This window comes from Numida meleagris, chromosome 12 (genome assembly GCF_002078875.1).
Source record: "Numida meleagris isolate 19003 breed g44 Domestic line chromosome 12, NumMel1.0, whole genome shotgun sequence".
NCBI classification, from domain to species: domain Eukaryota; kingdom Metazoa; phylum Chordata; class Aves; order Galliformes; family Numididae; genus Numida; species Numida meleagris.
In genome coordinates this window covers 13980625-14003875 of record NC_034420.1, presented here as the reverse complement: position 1 = coordinate 14003875, position 23251 = coordinate 13980625, and the positions used below count along the sequence as shown (strand labels likewise).

Below are 23251 nucleotides of genomic sequence, written 5' to 3'. Positions count from 1 at the left end.
ATACGAAACTTCTAACGGTCTAGGCATGTCTCCTCCTCCTCCATAACTTGGAATAAATAAAATGACTTGTGAAATGGAGCATTACAGATGGAGATCAGAAAGAAAGTAGGTACTGACAATCTTTGCTCTGCATTCACCCTCCTTTGGAAGGGATGAGGGCAGCAATGGGAGCACTAATCTGCTCCTAATGGAAGCTTCCCTTTTCCTTCAGCTTATGTAAAAGACGCCCCATTCAGTCCCTCTCTGGACTATAGTTATTTAAAGTACCACTCATTAAAGTTAATTCAATTTACATTTGAAAGCTAAAAATTTCAAGTGAGCAACATATTGCAAATAGGCGAAAGGCATAGCAAGATCCGCCTGGGATTTCTCCGTCTCCGTTTGGGATTTCTCCGTGCGTTTGACCTAAGGCACGATTATTCAAGGTAGCTATTAACGCTGATTATTGACAGCTTAATGGATCACAAACTCAATGTAACAGACATGAGTACTGCATATTCCAGAACAGCAGCAGGGGTTGAGGAGTACCCAGAAAAAGAAAACATCAAACGGGTGCTTAAGGGCAGCTTTCAATCTTCTGTGTTTTATGGCTTTACCACTGCACAAGGCCTAGCTAACTACAGGCACTGAGAAACACTGTCAGTCTCCAGCTATTCCCACTGTGTTTCAATTAACGAAGGAATAATAGGAGCACAATAGATTTCTGAATATAGCTGCGCAAACCTCTATTTTCAGATCTTTTGCTTTCAGTACAAAGAGAGGACTAGAGGGATGCCAATATAAAAAAAAAACATAGTTTGCTTCATTTAATTGTTACAAGGGAAGGACATTTCCATTTTCTGTTCCTTGTGCAACTGAGAACCCCTATGAGACATCTGGAAGGAGACGTTTCTAACTCTCCTCTGCACTGGAGAAAACAGATATTGGGAAACTACTTGATCCACTGGAGAGAGGTGGCTCTAGCAGTGTCTTTGGAATACTTTGGGCATGCAGAAAGAGCAAAGGGTTTTATCTGCCTTCATCTGGAGAGACAGAGAGCGCTCACGTTCATGTATACGACATGCATTTTTTCCCCAGCAATTCTTTCAAAACTTGTGACTCTAAGTCTTTGCTGGAAGGCAAACAACTCAGATGAACTAGATGGAGAAACGCTCACTGAACTTCTGCCTGGTTCGTGGGGGAACAGCTGAAAAACAACACAGGCTTAACTACTGTCATCACATCAGAAGGTGGTGGCAGTGCTTCTGAAGGACCGCGTTCGCTGACATTTTCTCAGCCTCCATTCTCCCTATGCCCACACAGTTGTTTAAAGACACCAAGGTGTTCCCTCTTAACTAATAATGTTTTTTTTTTTTTTTAATTTCCAAATAGAGATCTGAGTTGTTGATGGGGCTTTTTTCCTACTTTGAAGTGCTAAGCCCAGACTGAGCAACAGCACTAGTTCAACAGAGTTAAGAACAGTACATTCATAATCTCCGGTCTGTAATTACGTGTAGGTGTCTTTCTGTCTGTAATGTTCTATTATTGGTTTTCAGCCCATTAGCTCAGTTAAGAACATAGTTTACAGCTAAATTTGCTGTAAGTAATGGAAAATGCTACATGAATTATCATCTATAAAATGAAGGATATCGCTCAAATAACTTCTGGAGCTGCTGCTGGCTTCCTTCTGACTAGAAGAAAGGCGACTGTGGGAACAGGCACAGCACTCCACCACAACACAGCTACCTTGTAGCTGCCTCTTTCTACTTGCTTATCAATACCCTCCAGCAACCATTAGAGATTTCTATTTATTTTAAAGCCTCCCAGAAGCCTTTCTGTTTCAACCAGCACTTTTCTGCTAAACCAGAGAGGATGCCCGTGAAGTCAGAAGTGTACCTCCGCAATTCATTCATGACCTTGAACGCCTTTCTCATGTGCGAGGGGTTGACCGTCACTGTGCGCTGGTCCTTTTCATCCTCACCTGCCTCAGAGGATCGGGAACTCTGCTTAATGCTGAAAACAAGAACAAAACAAGAGTAAGAAGTTTCATTCTGTGACACTTCAAGAATAACAGGTATCATAAAACTGCAGCACGGGGCATTATCTGTGGAGCTGCTTGCACGTTTGTTAGTCCAACCAGGCTTGCCATATGAAGAATCATACAATTGCTCAGGTTGGTAAAGACCTTCAAGATCATCAAGTCCAACCGCAACCTAACCATACTGTTCTAACAACCCACTACTAAATCACGTCCCTGAGCACCACATCCAAACGGTTTTTAAACACACTCAGGGATGGTGACTCCACCACCTCCCTGGGCAGCCTGTTCCAGTGCCTAACAACCCTTTCTGGAAAGAAGTTTTTCCTGATATCCAACCTAAACCTCCCCTGGCGCAACTTGAGGCCATTTCCCCTTGTCCTGCCACCTGTCACCACTGAGAAGAGACCAGCCCCGCTCTCACTGCCATCACCTTTCAGGTATTTGAAGAGAGCAATGAGGTCTCCTCTCAGCCTCCTCTTCCCCAGACTAAACAGCCCCAGTTCCTTTAGTCTCTCCTCATAGGGCACGTTCTCCAAGCCCTTCCCCAGCCTTGTTGCCCTTCTTTGGACCTGCTCCAGCACCTCCATGTCCTTCCTGTACTGAGGCACCCAAAACTGAACCCAGCACTCAAGGTGGGGCCTCACCAATGCCGAGTACAGGGGCAGGATGACTTCCCCAGTCCTGCTCACCAACCCATTTCTGATACAAGCCAGGATGCCATTGGCCTTCTTGGCCACCTGGGCACACTGCTGGCTCATATTCAGCCAACTGTCCATCAGCACACCAGGGTCCCTTTCCGTCAGGCAGCTTTCCAGCCACTCATCCCCAAAAGAGCATCACAAAATGCAGCTACCTCTGCACTGACGTGGAAAGCCAAACAACCCATATTTCAATCAGCAGGGAAGAAAAAGAAGTGCCAAACACTCGAGGACAAAGCCCAGTCTTACAGGCTGCAGTCCAGGAAAGCGATGTAAGCTGAAATTCAAGCCAGAACACAACTGCCTTATTGGATAGGAATAGACTTCAGCACTGGGAGCTGCAGGAGTTCCATGGATATACTTTAACACCCGTATGGAGAAAGAGAAGTTTACCTTTTCACATCCCATCTGAAAAACCAACACATACAATACAGGACTCATACCGTCTTCGATGGAGGTAAGTAGAAAAGGCTATTAAAAAAACCTGCAGATCTTCCAAGCACTAGCTTTGCAGCCGCCACATTCCATTTCCATTCTAGAAATAGACCTATTTAGTGCCGCTGAAATGTATAGAAAGAATTACTGAACTCAGCTTTCCCAGCAGAACTACAGGCTGTATAGGTAATGTAAAACCAGATGCACCCAGTTCTGTGCTGTGTTTAACCAGGCCAACAGGTGCCTAAGGCACATACGCGTCCTCATTACTTTGTTCTGAGCGTTGGCTCTTTGCACAGAATTGACATAAGGTCAATATCACCACCTCTATGATTTGAAAATGCACAAATCACTCTGAGCTAAAGGTTCCCACCTGTGAAACAAAGCAGCATTTCAGAGTGAGATAACTGTTCCACTTAAATCCACGGCTCATACCTCAAACCTTCCAGTAGGCAAAAGCAAGTAAGACAAGCTGAGCAAGGTCATCCTTGTTGAAAACCAGCTCCAAGTGAATGGCTGTCCCTGGGAGGTAATCCCATCACCACCACAAACCAGATTAGAGACCTGCTCAGAGTTTACCTTCCAAAGGACAGTTCCCCACGAACTTCAGGTTTCGTACCCTTCTCCTTGTCACGTGCTTGTTTCAGGATAGAACAGGCTGACGCAGGTTAAACCAACAGCCCCGCATCCAGGCTGTACCACAGACAGCCCCTGAAGAAGGGTACAAAACCAGTGAGGAGTGTAGGGTCCTTCCCCAGAACAGTCTACTGACCTTTGCTAATGCATGTATATTATATGTATCTTCACATACGGTGACTTTTTCTCTGAAAAAATTACAATTATTAACTATTTACAACCCACCGACAATGTGCTGCCCTTACCAAACATGACATTCTCATGGTTTTCATCCGACTAGCCCAGTATGGCAGATTAAAAGCCAGGAGGGCATCCCTTGTTAAACATTCAGCACTCACAGGGCCAGCACCAGGCAATGACACAGCCCGGTTTTCTGTCCCTGAGGAAAGCTGAGTGCCAGCAGCACACACAGCGCTCAGCTCCCACCCAGCTCTATCACAGCAAGGAGCCTCCGAGCACCACGGGGACACAGCCAGATTCAGCTGCACCACCGTGCTGCGCTGATCAAAAGCCTCTGTTGGAACCTTTGGCCAAGTGAAGTTTGAGCATAGCTTTAAAATCTCAGCCTTGCTTTTCAAACAGCCAAGCCTCCCCTCGCGGCACGCGGTGCCAAGCTGAGCAAAGCGGGGATCTGAAAGGGCGAGCGGGTTCTCCAAGCTTTCGGTCCCCAGAACAGAAGTAGGTACAGGAAGCAAACAAATAAAGAATGGGAAAATGAAACTGAAAGAGGTGAGCAGACACCTGTGCCCACTGCATGCTGCTTACAGTCACGGTCAGAGACTGACCCTGCAGGATCCCAAACCAAGTGATGCACACAAAAAAACACAGTTTCCTTAATCTGGAGAAGAGTGCCACTGAGATTTATTTGTTAGCACTCCGATGCCAGAGACCAAAGGTTCTTCATTTTCAAACTTTCCAGCAGGCAAGAGATGCAGATCAGAGGACACAGCAAGTTCTACTGAACACCAAAGCAAACGTCAGAACAACACGCCTCCATAGAGCCTTTGCTCCACCACGTTCGGCTGTGTATTTTAAAAGCAAAAACCTTGTTCTTTCTGAAAACGATCAATCAGATCCTCCTAAAAAGCATGAAAAGAAGCTGATTTTTAAAGCGTCCTGATGAACATTCTCAGATTTACTAGCAGGGGTGTATTTCACATGTTACCAAAGAGCTAAAGGCTCACCATAAGAAAATACTGCATTTTGCCTGCCTAGCAACTCGCTTAAATAAATAAGTAAAATCAATATACGCTATTTAAAGTTCTTCCCAAATGACTAATGCTAAAAGAAAAAAAGTTAAAAAAAAAGAAATTAATGGCCAATTGCCTTTAACTCATCTTTGAAACTGAGTCAGCTTCCATAGAACTTTGCTCCATTAATACAGAGAGGATGACTTTTTATTTTTTTTAAATCCGAGAGAAAGATTTCACACCCCCGTGCACAAACTCACAGATAACACCAACGCACTTCTAACATCAAGAACGCAAGAATCCTCACGCTCCCTGCAAACGCAACCTGCCACAAAAAACTGAGCTGCAGAGAGCAAAAAGCCCATTTACATAACCCTGCTTCTCCCACTACGCGGAGAGCTGTTACGCTTCAGAATTACTCCGTTATTTCATTAATGGAGCAAAGCCAAGGAGAGAACAATGTCCTCGGAGCACAGCGGGCCATGCAGGTCCCTGCCCGTCCCCGTGCTGCCCGAGGAGCCGACATCCAGCACACAGCAGGCCGGGTGCCAGGAGCAATTTGTCCCACCCTGGGCCACCCGAGGCCGTGCACCGAGTGAATGGACAAATGATTTAATTTCCCTAGGCCAGATGAACACCCTCATTAGGGACACAGCGGGACTGAGACGAGCGGCACGGCCTTTCCTTTCAGCCCGCGCCAGCCGTGCCGCCATCCCTCTGCACGGCCTTCCGGTGCCGTCCCCAAATGGAACAAATGTACCCCAATTTCAGAGCCTCACACTGTGCCTGCGAAGCTCAGAGCCCTGCTTAAGGCTGTTTCCCCTCTCCAAGCTCAGCAGGCTCAGCTCAGGCTCAGCAGCAGCTCCGATCGAGCTGGGCCGCGTCCCAGCCAGCAGAAAGCACTTGCATCCCATAACCCACAGCTCCGCCGCACGCAGGCATCACTCATAAAGTTGGGTTGCCTTAGTTACCAGCAGTAATTACAGATGTCTTTGTAGATTGTGCAAAAGAATAAAAGCCTTCCTTAGAGCTAAACTGTCCCCTTGCAAGGTTATTGCCATGTAGAGAGTCAGTAAACCACAGGAACAAAAATCGTGCCTCTGCCAAAATCAATTCTAACACCCTTCAGTTGAGCCAGGAGTTCACCCGCAAGGAGGAGCAGTTTTCAAGTGAGCTTTCCTTTGGAATAGGAAAGGATGAGCTCCTGCTCATGTTCCAGGGGACAGCTCCAGATTCAGCCCCAGCCTCGCTGGGGACACCAGGCGTTGGAGACCTGCTGGGTCCCACCCCACCGCGTGTGCTGGGGGACTCTGGGAGCTGCCACATCCCCACAGCCCCAGGTTGGCACCTTGGCTTTCCCAGGGCTCAGAGAGCCGCCCTCCTCCTGCACTTCACACTTTCGCCTTCAAAGAGGAGTGACAAGCTAGCTACAAATTTTCCAAAGCCTCCTCTCCAGGATGCACTACAAACATCGCTGTGAAATGTCAGTCTCAAGTTTCTGACAGGCGCGGCACAGCTCTGATCTAAAAATCTGAAGGATACCCACCAGCAGTTACTGCTCTTCAAAGCTTGAACACCTCCATAAAGAGAAACGAAGACCTGAAAATTAATATATTCTTAAGAAAAGTCGTTTAGGTGGAGTAATCCTTTAGAATCAGGAAAATCACGGAGCAAATGCATGATGGCCAACAGTGCCATTCCCTGAGGCAGACGCGCAGTAAGAAGAGGTTGCGCTGTAGTTACATATTTATAAGACCGCAATTTCTGAATTTTTCTTTAGGTGTATACAAAGATAGTAAAAAACGTGACTGAAGGAGTCCATGTACCTGGACGGACTTCAAGAGAATTTCAGAGAAACGTGTTATTGTTAAAGCACATCAGATAGAGCATAATGGAAAAGATCTTCTAATAGCATTTATTATCCTATCTAGCTGAATTTCTTCAGCACCTACATCAAATGTGGAGACGTTCACTTAGACAAATACGTGACAGGCATACAAGTGAGCCCCCAGAAAGAAAATACATATCAAAAGAGACCTCAGGAGAAAAATCAGACTTCAGGAACCGCTGAGAAGAAAATTCTTCACTGACAATAATGGAAACAACACAAAATGATTCAACAATGACAAGACCACTATTTGCTTTCTCAGTATTTTTCAGACAAATACAATGAAGAGCCTCCAGTTCGATGAAAAGGTTACCACTGCTAGAGAGACTTAAAATTACAAGTCGTAAGAACTCTTCAACAAAAAACCATCCAGTCTTTGTTACCTTTCCAAACCCAAACACATCTCGCACATTCAGAGTTCCTTGCCTGATCAGAAACAATTCTGCAATTTCTCCACCAAATGAAAGCCCTTGTCAGCGCAACAAAAGAGAATCGGGATTCCGAGGTAACTTGTTGCCAGATGTGAACATTTCAGGTTAAATCCCCCTTGCCCAGGGCTGCTTCTGCCCATGTGCAGTGATGTGGGCACATGATACCGCTGCACAACCCAGACGTAGGAATTAGCAGGATATTCGAGTCCTGGCAGGCTTGGGACCGGAGTCAGAGGTGATACAAGCACCAATAACACGTTCCTCATGAGCTACAAAAATGGAAAATTAAGAACCAGGGGGAATTCTGCTGTCATAAAAGCCACAGTGTGTAAAATTTAAGACCTAATCTACGTGACACATATTGGAGTTGAAATGCAAAAAGTACAAAACCAGGAGCAGAACCAGCCCGCTCGCTGCCATGGCACTCACCAAGTGAGGTCAGTTTTTTAAACCTCCCAGGACTCGTTCTGAGCAGACAGAGCAGCTTTGGAGCGGTCCTACAGAGCATCCCCAGCTCTCCCTGCCAGGAGTCAAAGCCCACGTTGCTACTGCCCATGCACCCCTGGGGGCTTCCTTCCTCTTCCCAAAAAACAGAAAGAGAAGCACCAATTGGGGTGATCATTCACTTCCAAAAGCATGCCAGCAGGGATAGCTAATGCTTCATGCCCTAAAACTGGACAGTCTGGAAAAGAGGGCAAGACAAAACACCCGGGTGCTTTCCAGGTGATTTCTTGCCCACTGAATCACCAGCAAGAGGCCCCCACACAAAGCAGGACCATCACTGTCTTACAAGAAGAGGTAAAACGTGGTAGCACCAAGGAGGAGCACAGCCCAGGGCACCCAAATGACCGCTCCGCAGTCCCTCAAACTCTAGGCTCATTTACATAAAGGAAAAAGAAAAAAAGAGGAAAACGTTCCATGGGCTAATAGCTAATGTGACAATCTAAGACTTCAAGGCACTGGAAATCAATTAACACCTGGATACTGATATCTGGATTCATATCCACAGCTGGCTGTCCACACCCTTACATGGAATGGGAGCTCCACAGCATAATTTAGAGACGAGGCCGAGCGAGAGCAGTGCACTGCCACTGAACACACCAAGCATCGCAGCTATGGGGCTGGGTAAGGGTACCAAGCTGCCCTTCACAGCTCGGGGAGCAATTCGGACAGGCTGCAGAGCCGCTCCTCGACAGAGGGAAATCCCCATAACCTGGGGCTGACCCTACTTCATTCTCTCAACGTGTTACATTTAAACACAGCTTGTGCCAAGCCCCGGACAAGAGCACAGCCAGCCGGCCAAGCCCCCTCCCCGTCCCACACTCCCTGCAAGGTCACCAGCGCGACTGGAGAAGGGGGCACTCGGCACATCCTGTTTGAAAGAAAAATACAAAAAAAAGAAACGGCTTCGCGTGGAGCTTGAAGCCGTACAGGCGCGGTTCTGGTGTCGGAAAGGCACCCAGACGGCGAGGAGCTGAAAATCAGAGCAGGCACACGGCGAGCACCGCACAGCTCTGCAGCACCTCGGAGCCCCGGGCAGCAGAGCCCCTCACGCGGTCAGCGGGCACCGGCTCGGCTCCGAGAGCACTTCTGCGCGCAGGTTTTGGAGCTACACCGTCCCCTTGCAAGACATAAAATACGCACGGCCCAGCAACGGCGCGAGGACGGCTCAGCATCCGCTCCTGCCCGACACCCGTGCCGGCTCCCACGTACACACAGGTACGCCGAGCCCAAAGGCTTCGCACACCGCCACGCACCCCTCCCTGCGGGGCAGCCAGCAGCGGGTACGGGTACGGGCACGGCTCAGATGTGACCCCAGCCGGCCGCCGGGCTCCCATCGCGCACCAGGCGGCCCCGCGCCCACGGCTCCGACCCCGCGCCCGCCGCCTGTCACCGCTCCCGGCCGGGCCGCCCCCCGCAGCGCGATCCGCCCGACCCCCGCCCCGCCCCTCCGTGCCCGGGCACCCGCGTCCCGGCTCGGCCGACCCGGGGCCGCCTCCGGAGCCCGCCGCCCGGACGGCCACAAAGGCTCGGCGGCGGCACCCACCTCTCCTCCTCCATTGTGCGGCAGCGGGGCGGGCTCAGCGCCCCGGGCCCGGCATGGCTGCGAGCGGCCGCCCCCGCCCCGGGGCCGCTTCCTCTGGGCGGCTGCGGAGCGCTGCGTCCCCGCCGCGCCCCGCCGCAGCGACTGCCGCCGCCGCAACCCGCACCGCCCTCCTTCTCCTCGCAGCCTCCTCCTCCTCCTCGCAGCCTCCTCCCCCTGCGAGCTCGCTGCTCGTCTCCGGGCAACAGCGGCAGCGGGGGCGGCCTGTGCTCCGCCCGGCTCGGAGCTGCCGCCGCTGGGAGCAGGTGGAGGGGCTGCCCCGAGCGGCCATGAACGGCGGTCTGCCACGAGTCGGAGGAGATGCGCATCAGAAGGGCCCTCCCGCCCAGCTGCACGTAGTGCTTCTAGAAATCAGGTGCTCGTACCTGGAATCTCCTCGGCCCTGTGGCAGCGCTCCTCTCCCGCCCGCCAGCTCAAGTCAAACAACTCCTCTCCTCAGAACTGCTCTTCCTTCCTGCAACGAGATCAACTCCACAGCTCTGCAGTGGCAAAATCCCGTTCCAGCAGTGCAGCTGATAATCCCGATTACGGTTTATTCTCGGGAGATTTGGTCTTTTCACGAAGCCTACAGCCCACCAGGTGAAATAATGCTGTGTGGGGAACAGGAGTCCTGAACTGCAGGTCAGCCTGAAGCACTGGGCTCAGGTGTGCCGGTTTTACTCCAATTAGCACAAAGACAGAGATTTTTTTTTTTTCATTTTATTAAAATAAATTCCTCAATCTTATTCTGCTACCTTGAGGCCCTAGAGGTTAATGATATAAAGACAAGAAATGTTTGCTTGCTTCATTACTTTATGATTCATCGCATGTTCTTGTGTAACAGAAAGAGGTATGGAGAAGCATCAGTGATTTCTATCACAAGAAGCCATTCTCTCTCTTTTGTAAATATCGTCCCACCTTTTCACTTTTCTCCTCAAATCACGTCCTTCTTACCAACCTACGTTCCATACATCTTAAATTCTATCAGCAATAACGATATAGATTCTACTGCACCCTCCACAGGAGAGGTTAAAATGCTTGTTAGAAATCTGAACTGATCCTCATTCCCATTCTTCTGATAAGAGCACTTGGAACCCCTGGAGGCCAAAGGACTTGATCAGTGCAGTATGGGCATGGAGAGCTGGAGCCCTGCTGTCTAAATACCATTTGGCAGTCCTCCTGCAAGTACAAGGCTGCAAAGCCAAACCTCACACACCTGCTCAGGTAAAAGGAATGATTCCTGCATTCTCCCTCTGAGAATCCCATTAAATCCATTTAGCACATCTAGATCTTCAAAGACTTCCCAAGTGCCCGTGCAGTCTCACATTTTGGACATACAACATGTAACAATACAAGATGTGATTTCAAATCAGGGATAAAGTATAGTAAAAGTAGTAGTGATTATTCAATGGAAACAAGTTCTAGCCTTCATTTTCCATGTAAGTTCCTGGATAATCATAAAATGTTCGAATGCAAGAGCATGTCCTGGAATTTCTGCCATGTACCTGTGTATTTTTACTAACACAGTTATTAAATATTAGGCTTTCACCATGAAATCCACACTTCAGTCATGCTCACTCTGGGATCTAGGCACACAGGTGGCACCAAACCAGCGCTGCCCAACTGTGCACCGCTGTACTCCACAAATGGAAGGTAAATCCCAGCAACCTGGAAAGAGCAATCAGTGAGCAGTCATGACTGGAATGGGACAAACTCGTGTTCCAGTAAACAGATTATAGCAGTCTTGCAAAATAATTACAATGGATAACGCCCCTGCTTGCTTGTTGTAAAGTGCACAGAATGGTATCTTCAGAAAGAAACCTTTAGAAAGGGATTAACTACATTTGATGTGTGGAATTTTTTCAAGTGCTTTCAAAAATTCCTAGTAGCAGAAACTTAGTGCTACCTGGGATATTTAACCTACTAGCAGTCACTGGCAGCCGTATCACCAACACTCAGTATTGAAAGGTCCATACAACACCCAACCCATTCAGTCCATGCCACACATCTTGGCCCACCAAAGCCTTCCCAGATCCCTGTGATGATCTTCGGACCTACAGTAGATGACTAAACCCCACAACTCTTAACGAGCTGCAGGGAGAGACGAGGAGAGGTCAGAGCATTGCCAGTGACCCCACAACAGAGGAATTACTCAGTAAAAAATCCCAGGAAGGGAGGGAATAAAAACAGTCCCTGCCAATCTGATCCACACTTTTCTCCCAGCCCAAAGCCTGGCAAGTGGTTTAACCCTGTGTTTGTAAGTAAAGCACATGGCGTTTCTGAGAATTTAATTTGTGACTAGCACCAACACACGCACAGCGCCCTGTCAAACTCCAAAGCTTCAGCAGAAACCAGAAAGATCTCTGCTGCCAGAGCCCAGCAGAAAGCATTCCATTTCCCTCTGCAACAAGACTGGAAAAAAAAAAAAAAAATCCTTTGCCTTGCAGAGCCAGAAAGGACAGGAGCCATGAACCACAGGTGCAAACAGTTTAAATACTGCACAGTGATTCAGTAACCCTTCCCAGCCCTGCATGCACCCATTTCCAGGTATATACCAATGCACAGGTTCCGAAGTTCCACACCAACAACAATTTCCTATATTTAGCAGCTCTTCTCTTTAGTTGCATAATCCGCTTCATCACATTATTATTCAGCTTTCTTAAAACACTACAGCTTGTGCACTGAAGAGCTGTGAAGGGCGTACATAAAACACTGCATTCGTGTAAGCCTTTCAAGGCTGTGTTTTCTCAGCCTACGTTATTTATTCATTTTTTAATAGATAAATACATATAATTTCATAGAATCGGATGAAGGACCCAGGGCTCAAAAGAAGCTCTAGAAGACCTCCTAGGCAGGGACCTGCCCCCAGCTGCAATCACCAGTGCTTTGAAAGCTCCAGAGGGAACAGAGTCACTGCAAAGCAGCGTGTCCTGAAGGATGCGGTTTGCAAGAAGCAGAGCACATACAACAGCTCCAGGTCCCAGGCGGGTCCTGCTCCCAGCACAGGTGCTGCACGTGCTGTCCCCACTCCCAGCCTCCCGCTGTGGCCCTCTGCTGGCAGCTGCGCCATTGCCACGCTCCCGTCTACCACACGCCAGCAAAATCACATTTATGAAATATGCTTTCCTTTAATCTCTAAAATGAATCACCGTGCCTATAAGAATAATGTTCTTACTCCAAGAGCTTCATTATAACGTTGCCGACTTTAGAATAGTAACAACTGGCTGCCTTCACCCCAGGCTGTCATTTCTGGAGCAGTTGCTGTTAAATTGCTCACCCTGCCCAGCAGTAATAACTAGCAAAAACAGCCTCCATGCTGCTCCTCCAGTTCTTTCCTGTAGCATAGAACACTGATGTCACCACAGCCAGCTACGTCAGCGGCACGAGCTTCCTGCCTCTTATCACCTCACATCTGCATCAGAGACTTGCTGGGAGATTTTCAGAGTCTGTGGTTTAGAACAGAGCACACCAAAGGAAAAAAATAACGCTCAGGAAGAAAGCTGTAAAAACAACTGTTGTGGATGCTTGAACAAAGGTAAACGCCAGCATTCAGGTGGCCTAGATGCTGCAAGGTCCTTCTGCTTAATGCTTCCCTGGTTTTGACTCCCCTTTCTGTTCCAACTAAAGCGTCCTGTTTTCACTGCAAGGCAGTCATGTGAACTTGAGCAAAAATTTAAGCTGTGATCCAAGCAAACAGATCATTTTAATGTGATTCTTTTTAATACATCCCTTTCTTCTTTCATGACTACCTTCAGTAATAAGGGGAAACTACACGTTTCATAAAGATGCTGCACAGCTTGATTAATATTTGTATACTGTAACACAGGGACCGGCACAAACAAGCCCATGCTAATTCAGGATCTCCCTATGCAAATCGAGGTCTGTTCGTTATTACTCTTTGCACACCCATTACCTCACTCTCTTCTTGAAGTTTTTTTCAAAAATCTCATTTTTTGTTCTTTGCAAAGCCAAGAAACACAGCCCATCACACCAGTATTTTAACACAATATGCTGCAACACTAGTAAGAATGAGTAAGCTACATAGATGCCACAGATGAAAGATTTTGCAAGGTTGTTTTACCTGAACAGAAAAAGCAGTCACATGTAGCGTGTGTTCTTGGCAGATAACAGATTGTCCTTAATTCTCCTGCTTGATATTTTGCCTTTTTTTTTCCCCACTCAATCTCCATAGCACATCCAGAATGGGAACTGTACACCGAAGGTTCAGCTGGGATTTCTGTTCTCTTACCAAACACTCATGGCACGTTTTTCAGGGTTCCACCTTCTCATCCTCTCTCCAAACAGACATGGACCCTGTGGGGAAGAAAGAGCACACACTTAGAGAAGGTGAAGAGCATGGAGCCCCAGTTCCTTGCAACTGTGGAGCACATTTTAATGCTAGAGCTGCTCTAGGCCAACTCTTCCTTCTTAACGTTCCTTCCAAAGATGATGGTTCTCAGCTCTCTCAGTTGGCTCCCAAGTGCATAGCAAACAAGATCTCCCATCGCCATCAGCTGCACACAAACCCAACCCAACGCTTCCAAAACACGTGTGGTGCTGATTCACGCCACAAGAGGTTTGCAAATTAATGTGATTCCTCAGAGCAGAAGCCCAGACCCTAGGTGGTGCTGAGCAAGTAGAAGAAAAAGCTTCCCAATAACAAATCCCAAAAGACACATTTACAGAAAAACTGTCTTTTTCTTGAATTCAAGAAAATAACAGACAAGTGGGTCTAGAAGGAAAGATACGTGGCAATTTGCTCCAGGTCACTCACTTTGAAGACCCTCCCCTTACGCTCATGGGGAGCTCTGTTTTTCAGGAGGATGCGTAACGATGAAAATACTCCAACACTAAAAATGTTAGCATTACTTTTCTTGCGGGATGCGCTTTACAAAACATCCTGTGCCAGAGGCATTAGCAACTGTAACTACAACCACCCTGCAGGGGAGAAGTCCTGAACCTGCCATCAGGACTCAAAGGAGCTCTCTTGGGTAAAACAAGCGTTGTTATTCCAGTAGCGGTGGATGGAATTAAACAAGTTCAAATGAAATCACATAGCAGAATAACTCAGTAAACTTAAAAGACTGCTAAAACCTGCAAAGGCTATTAGATGATCACACAGGGCAATCGGAAACGTCTCGTGTCTGCAACACAGCCAGAGAGCTGTCAGCTCCTGACACCAGAGAGCATCCTCTTTAAGGAGGGAGGGGACCTGGAAGATGAAACAGAAGTAAACTATTTCCAAACACAGCTCAGAGTGCTGTGCTTTCCTACAGCTCGGTAAGCACAGCCTCCTCCCAGGGCCATGCACAGCCCTTGTCATCGTCTGTTCACTGGGGTGCGTGGCTGGGGAAGGAGGCTCGCCACTGAGCCTGGGCTAGCTTGCAGTAAAGGAAGCCAGGTGACTGAGCCACAGAGGAAGAGAAGAAGAGCCCAGATCTCCAGCCCCGAACTCTGCTTGTCCATTTTATCTGGCTTTGCTCTAATCTAAGTCCATACTGGAAATTGTGACCAGACTCCTGGTTTTTCTCCTTCCAAACCAGCACCCACAGTCATTACGTTCACGCTTCCTCCCTCCAGGATTTTGTGGGAAGCCAAATTTCTTACACAGCAGAAGCAGCCAGTTTTAAGTGTAGAAACCAGCCAAAGTTACAGAAGTGACTAAAACATTATTTGTCTTTCATGCTGACTGGATTACACAGCAACTGCCTATTTTCAGGTCTTTGCATCCCATCCCATTCAAAAGAGCGCATTTCCAGCACATACAAGGACTTGAAGAGACATTAACTAGTTAACTTATACCATGCAATTGCCAATATTTTAACTGTAGAAATGCGTTCAGATTCATCAGCTTATTCTGCTCCTAAGAATTTTTTCCTACGGTGTTCATCAGTGATACACTGATGGTAGTAAGCAAACATGCACCTTGCCACATGTGCAGCTAGCTTTCTAAACTGGTATTGATTCCTTACTGCGTTGCACATGAGATATTTGAAGTTGTTTAATTAACATAGTATCTATCAAAGTTATCTATAGTGAACACATCATAGCTTGAATTTTAAAGAAGAGCTTTTCTTGCCAGAAGTGTGTGTTCTCTGTTTGTGAAAGCACTCAGGAATGAAATTGTCTGTCTCAGAGTAAGAGGGTTAATACCCAGATGCCGCAGACAGATGGCATTATTAGTCTGACGGGGCTTGGCATCTCGTTTTCAAAGTTAAGGAGCTTTGGTTAGTTGGATAGCTGATAATCTGAAACTGGCCAGTGCTTGAAGCTCTATGTGCTCTGTAATAGCAACAAGAACAGCACCTTAACAGGCTTTTAGCACAACTTTTCTCTTGGTTGCTAAGATCATCTGTGCTGGGGGAACACAGGAAAATGCTGTTGCCATGTTTAGATGTTTAGCTTAGTTTAGGCAAAGATTGAACAACAACAGAGGCACCTTGATTTTTCCTTTTTTTTTTTTTTTCCCCTTTCCAACAGACCTGAAGTGTTTAATCTTTTGACCTGGGTTCAGTCCATGCAGTAGAAAGGAGAACTTAAGGAAATAAAAGAATCTGAAGAATGTCTCTCCCGTACCAAACTACTGCTTCTTTACAGCATTCCCACTGCACTTCTTCCACATCATCCTACATTCCCCATGAGATGGATGAGATGTTTCTAAGGGGAATACAGAAAGGATTAAAGCACTCTTAGAACCATACAGAGGTCTCGGTTCACGAATGAATACATATTTCCTCCCCTTTGCATACTGCAGAAATCCAAGTGTTCTGGGAGCAAAGACGAGGATTCATCAAGGGAACATCGAGGAGGAAAGCAGCTGACACCATCAGCTCCTTAAGCACGTACACGAGCAAATCATAGAAAACACCTTGGTAAAGATACACAGCAGAAAGCCTTTTCATTTTGTTATAAGGCATCATCTCACACCAGTCAGCAATAGTACTTCCATTGCAGTAGAAATAAATACTCATTAAAGGTAAGCAGTAGAGGTTCTGTATGTGTCTGTATACACACATGTACCAGAAATAATAAAAGTAGTCATATTTCACCAGGAGACCTGAAAAAGCCCATCAAGAGCAGCAAGCAGTGCTTGCCCAGAGCTCCTGCTGATGTTCTTGAGTTGTGAAGTGGAAACAGAGGTGCAATTGTTTTATTCATGTAATGACATACAACAATAACAAGCAGAAAAGTCACCTTTAAGAGATGCATACATCAGGTGACAGAAGCCGTTACGCTTTAGAAGATTAAAAACACTTTTCTGCAGATTGCATCTCTGGCTGAGGCTGTTCACTTTCCATCCACTAATATTCATCCAGGCTGCACGTGTGCGTATTACAGATACACACAGCCACACTCCAAGAGACAGACAAGAGGTGCCTCCCCACCGTGTGACAGCTTAGGAAGCAGAGGACCACAACAAAGCGTGTATCCCACAAACGTGCCACAAACTGTTGATGATGCGATAAACTCTAACCCATAATAGCTACCTCAGGACAAGCAATCCTTTCTAACACACTTAGGTAAGCCACCTTCTATCCAAAAACCAACTATCTCACAGACTGCAGGAGCAAAGTCCTGTTCTCAAAGAAACATACCGTGTTTCTGTTTGCCATGCACACAGCACAACTCTGTCCTTAAGGGTTTGGATTTCCTTTGTTTTGAGGCAGGGTTTGTTGTCAAGATTAGCAACTCGAACCAAACCTCTGCCTGTTAGAAAGGATATTCTGAGATACACAGGAAAAAAAAAGAATCTGCTCTATTTTCAAACTTGAATGGGAGGTTGGGGTCCTCGACACCACTCAGGCTTAGGCCCTTTTAGGTAGCAACAGGAATGCCATTATATTGCGACAACAGCATCAGCTGACAAGGCGCGATAGCAAACCCGTGTTCCAGCCTACACCATCCACTGTGAATGTTAAATGACAGTAAAGTTTGTTTTACAGAGGAGATCCAAGCTGGTGAGGAAGAAAAAAAAAAAAAAAGCCACCATAAAGCATTTAAGAACTTTAAATCACATTTTTAACCATCTTCAGTATTTCCAGCTTCATCCATTTCTAAGGCAGCCACACGTGCACGAAGTACCTGATCCAGTCTAATTGCATCTCCTAAGCACTCCTCCCCCTCCCAGATTGCCCAGTACACAGAACTGGGAGCCCAACGCCTACAGCACTGCAGCTCTACTTGCAGCTGCTTCAAGACAGGACACAGACCTGAAAGCTTCAGCTCTGGAGAGTAAACACTGTCCACTGAAGTCCTCTGTGCAAACCTGAAGGGCAGGGCAGTTTTTTAAAACAATCACAGCTGTAACACAGTCAGTGACCTACAGAGATCCATGGTGATTAATGCGGTTTCAGCTGTTTCTTCAATTCCAAACTACTCTGTCATCAGCTGGTGTTAAGAACAGTGAGCTGCACCTCCACTGAGCTGTGCAGGTGGCAGTTCATTACATATGCAGGCATTTAACGTGTTTCTTTTTAAAGCAGTGCTCATCAGTCTTAACAAAGCATGCGCAAGGCTGATTTTATTAGCCAAATAAAATTCACAAGTCATCCCAGATGCAGGCTCAAGAACAGATGATCCTTCAGAGCAGAAATGAACACTGTACTGAAGACGGCACGCACCTCACAATGCAGCCGTACCGAGGCGCTGCAGCCCCCGCAGAGCTCTGCTTGGGAGAATTCCTTCTTGCTCATGCAGATGTTAAAAAGAACATCCAACGTTTAAGAGAACTACTGCACTTTATGCAGCTTCAGAAGCAAACACACTGCTCTCGTTTCATCTGTCACAGGTGAAACCAACAATCCTCAGTGGCCTTTTAGTTCAGGAATGGTTGAAGTTAATTTCAGACACCTGCACTCCTGAACGACAAACTAAGGAACAGCAAACTGCAGGTAACTTGATTTCTGTTTCTGTACAAGCACTCCAGAGTGACTTTGCAGTCTAAACCTTTTTTGCATGCCAGCTATGTACCTTCATTTTGTCTTAGTTCTCCTACGCACCCCTGTGCAGAGCAGCCCATCTAGAGGGCACATCACTGCTAAACATCATGAAATATATAAGGAAAGATCTACCAATGGATGTCTTCCACTCACTAGGGAAAGTATTAACAATCTTTTTGAATAGATACCTTTTAAGTTGTCGTTTCTTTAATGCTATCCACCACAGATACGTACATCTATTTATATCCCATGGTACACTCCAGTACTACTGCTCATTAAACAGTCCCTTACATGAGCCTCTGAAATGTTCCAGCCCTGTCACAAAGAAGTTCTTGCTGCCTTGAGACGAGGTCAGAGCACAGCAAGCCCCAGCTACTCCACACGCTCACCACCACTGAACATTTTATGGGATGCCTCTGAAAGTTAACACAGGTGGCAGTGTTCTGAGATACACGTTAGGTAACATACTCCCTAACATAGACATAATCTCTGGGATCCACTTTTTGTGCTAAGACATTAGTCCTCCAAGGGCAGCATTACGTACAGAAAATCACACAGCATGCTTCAGCACAATTCTGGAAATCAAAGCTATTGCTCGTCAAAACTGCCAGATTCCACAAACAAAGCAGTAACTTACAAAAAAAAAAATAATCACTACCGACAGGTTCTTTTATGGCACATAACATGAAAAATACCACAAAGCTACACCTGATGAGCAGATCTCCATCCCTCTCCAGCCACATGACAAACCACATCACAGAAGCGAATTTAACTGCTCCTTTGGAAACCAGGTGGTCCCCCAATAAGGCTAATAAGGCACTCCATCCTCAGAGAGCCCAGCTCGCATGCCTAGACTCACAGAAGACCATTGAGCAGTTCAGTTTGGTTGCTAAAAGGAAAGCTGCGCTCCAAGGGAAGCTCAAGAATGATTGTCCAACACGGTCTTAGACTGCAAAGGAAGGAAACAAGAACCACCCAGCTCAGTGAACTGAAATACAACCAGCCACCTGAAGCTGTCCTGATGAGCTGCTACTTCACCAACTGCAGCCTTTCACAAATACTTCTCTGAAGTGCCACGCGCTTTCAACAACACTGAGCCTAATGAGCTTTTCAGATTAAAAAAACAATGTAAATGCAAACAGCAAATTACTTGGAACCTAAGCCAAGGAGAACCAGTTACACTGTTTAAGAACCACAAGCATCACAATCAAGAGGAAACTGCTCTCCATTTAAATCCCGATGGTACCAAAAAGTTGTCCTGTTCACTTACACTGAAGCAGGTAATGAGTTTAGCTGACACTACTATTTCTCATAGCAACAGAAAAGATGTTTCAACTAAAATCAGCCAGGTTAGACTGACATTCAAGATTGACAATACCTTGACTTGTCATGCACAGTCTTCCAGCCCAGTGGCACAAGGAATTGCATGCCTATCTTGCACATCTGGAGCAAATCAAGACCAGCTTTTAAGATGCAGTCCCACAAAGTATCAGCATTAAAGACTAAGTGCTCAGAAACCTGAAGTCAAAATAGCTTTGTACTTACAAATCCATGTCCCGTATCATACATACTCTCACTCAAGCACGTAAGGAATTCAATTCTTTATTTGATATCCATAAACCCATAAACGTCGCTATTCTATATTTCTATGCGAGAAGGCAGTTTTCCCCTAAAACATTATGCTTTATAATAAACAACAAACTTTAATTCTATTGCGTGAAAGGGCTACAAATATACATTTGTTAATCAAGCAGACTACACAAATATTTTTGCTTTACAACTGGCACCTAGGTTACTGGTACACTTAGCTGGCTCATTTTTCATAGCAATTTGCCCTAACAGATGAGATTCTCACTTTTTAAAATATATGGGCAATTGCAGCTATGAAAAAAAAAAAAAAATGTGCTTAGGCAAGTATTGCAATCTTTTTGTTTGTTTTTCCCCAGGCAATACTCATAGAGCCCATCTTTATTCACGTGCAGGTTTCATTTCGCTCCACACCAGTCACCTAACGGCATAAATTAACTTTCAGAGCTCTGGTTCGAAGCGTTAGCAAAGAGCTCCTCCTGCTGCAGGCAGCGGGCTGCCATCCTCCGGTAGGTGGAGCTGCCACAGATCTCAGGGAACTTTTAACGTAGGACAATAGTTCAGTGAGAAGTCCGTTAACTACGAGAACAGTGTGCATTTAATAAAGGGCTAAACGTCGACCCTTTCCTGGAAGGAACCGTACAGAGACAAACCGATAAGAGGACTTGAAACTAAGCAATCGGAAATTCGGAACATTTTATATGAATGAAGCACATGCTTAACACAAACTATTTCTTCAAAACACAGTACATACGTTGATGGAAAAGTCCTATAGAAAAAACTGACCAACCATGTCAGCACGTCAAACTGCCAGGTACAACAAGATGGTGGATGCACACAAACTGCAAAAGTGAGAACGAGTATTTAAAAACAGACCACATCCACGGGCCGATGCTTCAAAAGATTTCTCTGCTGAGTGTTTGAAAACCAATAAATCCAGTGGGGGGAGCAAAAAAAGTCAGTCAGGACCTTTACTGGCAATCAAATATTGACTCTGAGTACACACAGATTTAAAAGCAGAGCAACACTTAAAACCCAGAAAAGCCTTAAACCGTACGGAATGGATCCTAGGAAAAAAAATTAGACATGTAAAGGTCAATGAACACAATGATTTATTTAAAAAATAAAAAACGTAAAAACGATTTTTTTTTTCCTCCTTTACAGAAATGTTAACTTCAGTCATGGGATCCGAGTAGGCTTTGTAGAAAAAAACGTAGTAGCCAGGTATCGAGTCCTTACAACAAAGGAATTCCCCGCAGCCCTCCCCAGTTGTTACTCCAGATCGGCAAGACGCTTCCCACCCCGTACCCCCCCCAAAAAAAGCAAATTAAAACAAGACATTTTTCGTTGCTAGTATAAAAACGACCGAGGTCCAAGTAATAATAAAAAAATAGAGTCCATCAATGACTGTAACACAAAGTATGTGTGTGTGGGGCCCAGTCCATCTTCAGAGAGAAAGAAGTGGCACAGGCAGCAGAGGCGGCCCCCAGGGGGCATTTAGGAGCTGCTCCCGCAGCGGGGAGGCATTTAAAAGGAGCTGCCCTTCGGCGGGCGAGGGAGAAACCATCGTGAAGCTGCCCCGGCCCAAAGGGAGGGGCTCCGCGCGCCGCCCCCAGTGGGTTCGGGCGCTCCGGCTCAGAACGAGCCGCCCCCGTACCCTCCCCCGCCGTAACCTCCTCTGTACGGTCCACTGTTACTGCGGCCCCCCCAGTTGCCGCCCCCTCCGCCCCCTCCTCCGCCGCTCTTCATGGGGCCGTAGGAGGACTGGTGCTGGCTGTAGCTGCCGAACCCGCCGTACCCGTTGCCGTAGTCGCCGCCTCCCCCTCCGCCGCCGTAGGAGCCGCCGCCGTAGGAGCCGTACCCGCCGCCGCCCCCTCCGCCGTAGCCGCCGTAGCTGTTGTAGCCGCCGCCGCCCTTGGACAGCCCGTTGTGGTCCCGGTTACCGGATCCGCCGCCGCCCCGACCCCGTCCTCCTCCTCGGCCGCCCCGCGAGGGCCGCGCCGAGCCGCCCCCGCCCGCCTGGATGTCCTCCTTGGGCACGGCCTTCTTCACCTCCACGCGGTGGCCCTGGATCGGGTGGAACTTCACCACGGCCGCTTTGTCGGCCGCGTCGTGGTTCTGGAAGTACACGAAGCCGAAGCCGCGCTTCTTGCCGCTCTGCTTGTCGGCGATGATCTCGGCCTTCTCCACCGGGCCGAACTGGCTGAAGTGCTGCACCAGGTCCCCTTCGCCCACGTCCCCTTTCAGGCCGCCCACGAAGAGCTTCTTCACCTTCGCGTGGGCGCCGGGCTTGGCCGAGTCCTCCCGGGACACGGCGCGTTTCAGCTCCACCGAGTTCCCGTCCACGGCGTGAGGAGAGGCGGCCATGGCGGCGTCCGCCTCCTCCACCGCCGAGTACGTGACGAAGCCGAAGCAGCGGGAGCGCTTGGTCTGCGGGTTGAGCACCACCACGCAGTCGGTCAGCGTGCCGTAGGCCGCGAAGTGCTCCCGCAGCCCGGCCTCCGTGGTCTGCACATTGAGGCCGCCGATGAACAGCTTGCAGAGCTGCGAGTTCTCCATGCCGGTGCCGCGCCTGGGCCTGGCGCCGAGACTCCTCCTCCCGTCGGGGGGCAGCGCCGAAGGCTCCTTCCCCCCCTTTTCCGTTTTGCTGCCGCTTTCCCCCTCTCTCGCTGCGAGCGGCGCGGCTTCGCGGCCCCCGATAGTTCCCGAGGCCCGGCCCGAGGCCCTGGCTTCGCCTCACCTGCCCGGCAGAAGGTGCGGAGCGTCCCGGCTGCCGCGGAGAGGGGAGCGGGGGTGGGGGAAAACACAGACACGCACAAAATGGCGGCGGCTGCTGCTCGGGAGCTCGGCCGGCTACTGGCGCCCACACAAAGGGGACGCCGGGAGCCCCGCCCGCCGAGCACGCCCCCCGCGCCCTCACGGCCAATAAGAAAGCGCTGTTGGAACCGCCCGCAACTCATCTTTGGGGGCGGAGACCCGGGCGTGATCGACGGGCACGCTGTCCAATCAGAAAGGGCGACCTCCGCCGCGCGGCGACGAAAAGACCGGGGCTCGCTGGTGACGGGCGCGGCGGGTAGCCAATGGGATGACTCCGTGACGGCCTCTGGTGCCGAGCATCCTCTTCGGCGCCGAGAGCGGGGAGGAGGAGGGGCCGGCCCGCGCTGCGCCAATGCGCCAACCCCGCGGACGGGAGCCAATGGGCTCCTCTCGCCCGGCGCGCGCTTTCTCCCCGGCGGCCCCGCCCCCTGCGGGCGGGAGCAGCGGGCGGAGGGGTCGGCTCGCGCGGGAGCGTTTGAAACGCTCTGACCGTTGGGAGGCTGCGAGGCACGCGCCGGGCCGCCCCC

General features: G+C 48.3%; 2 protein-coding genes across 4 annotated transcripts in view; both read right to left on the bottom strand.

The window, feature by feature from the left end:
- KLHL3 (kelch like family member 3) overlaps window positions 1-13611 on the bottom strand; it is a 47475-nt gene extending 33864 nt beyond the window's left edge. Inside the window, exons 1-2 of one of the 3 annotated variants that reach the window (XM_021410760.1) lie at window positions 13463-13611; window positions 1876-1992 (exon numbers count right to left, since the gene is read on the bottom strand). In XM_021410760.1, the coding sequence (XP_021266435.1) occupies window positions 1876-1913 (38 nt within the window). In that variant the 5' untranslated portion in view covers window positions 1914-1992; window positions 13463-13611. Of the gene's footprint in view, window positions 1-1875; window positions 1993-9345; window positions 9503-9767; window positions 10057-13462 lie in introns of those variants that run through there. The other 2 variants (XM_021410761.1, XM_021410759.1) reach the window with 2 other exon arrangements.
- HNRNPA0 (heterogeneous nuclear ribonucleoprotein A0) lies at window positions 20997-22772 on the bottom strand. The gene has a single exon (XM_021410772.1). The coding sequence runs from the start codon at window positions 22464-22466 to the stop codon at window positions 21543-21545; it is 924 nt and encodes a 307-aa protein (XP_021266447.1). The 5' UTR covers window positions 22467-22772; the 3' UTR covers window positions 20997-21542.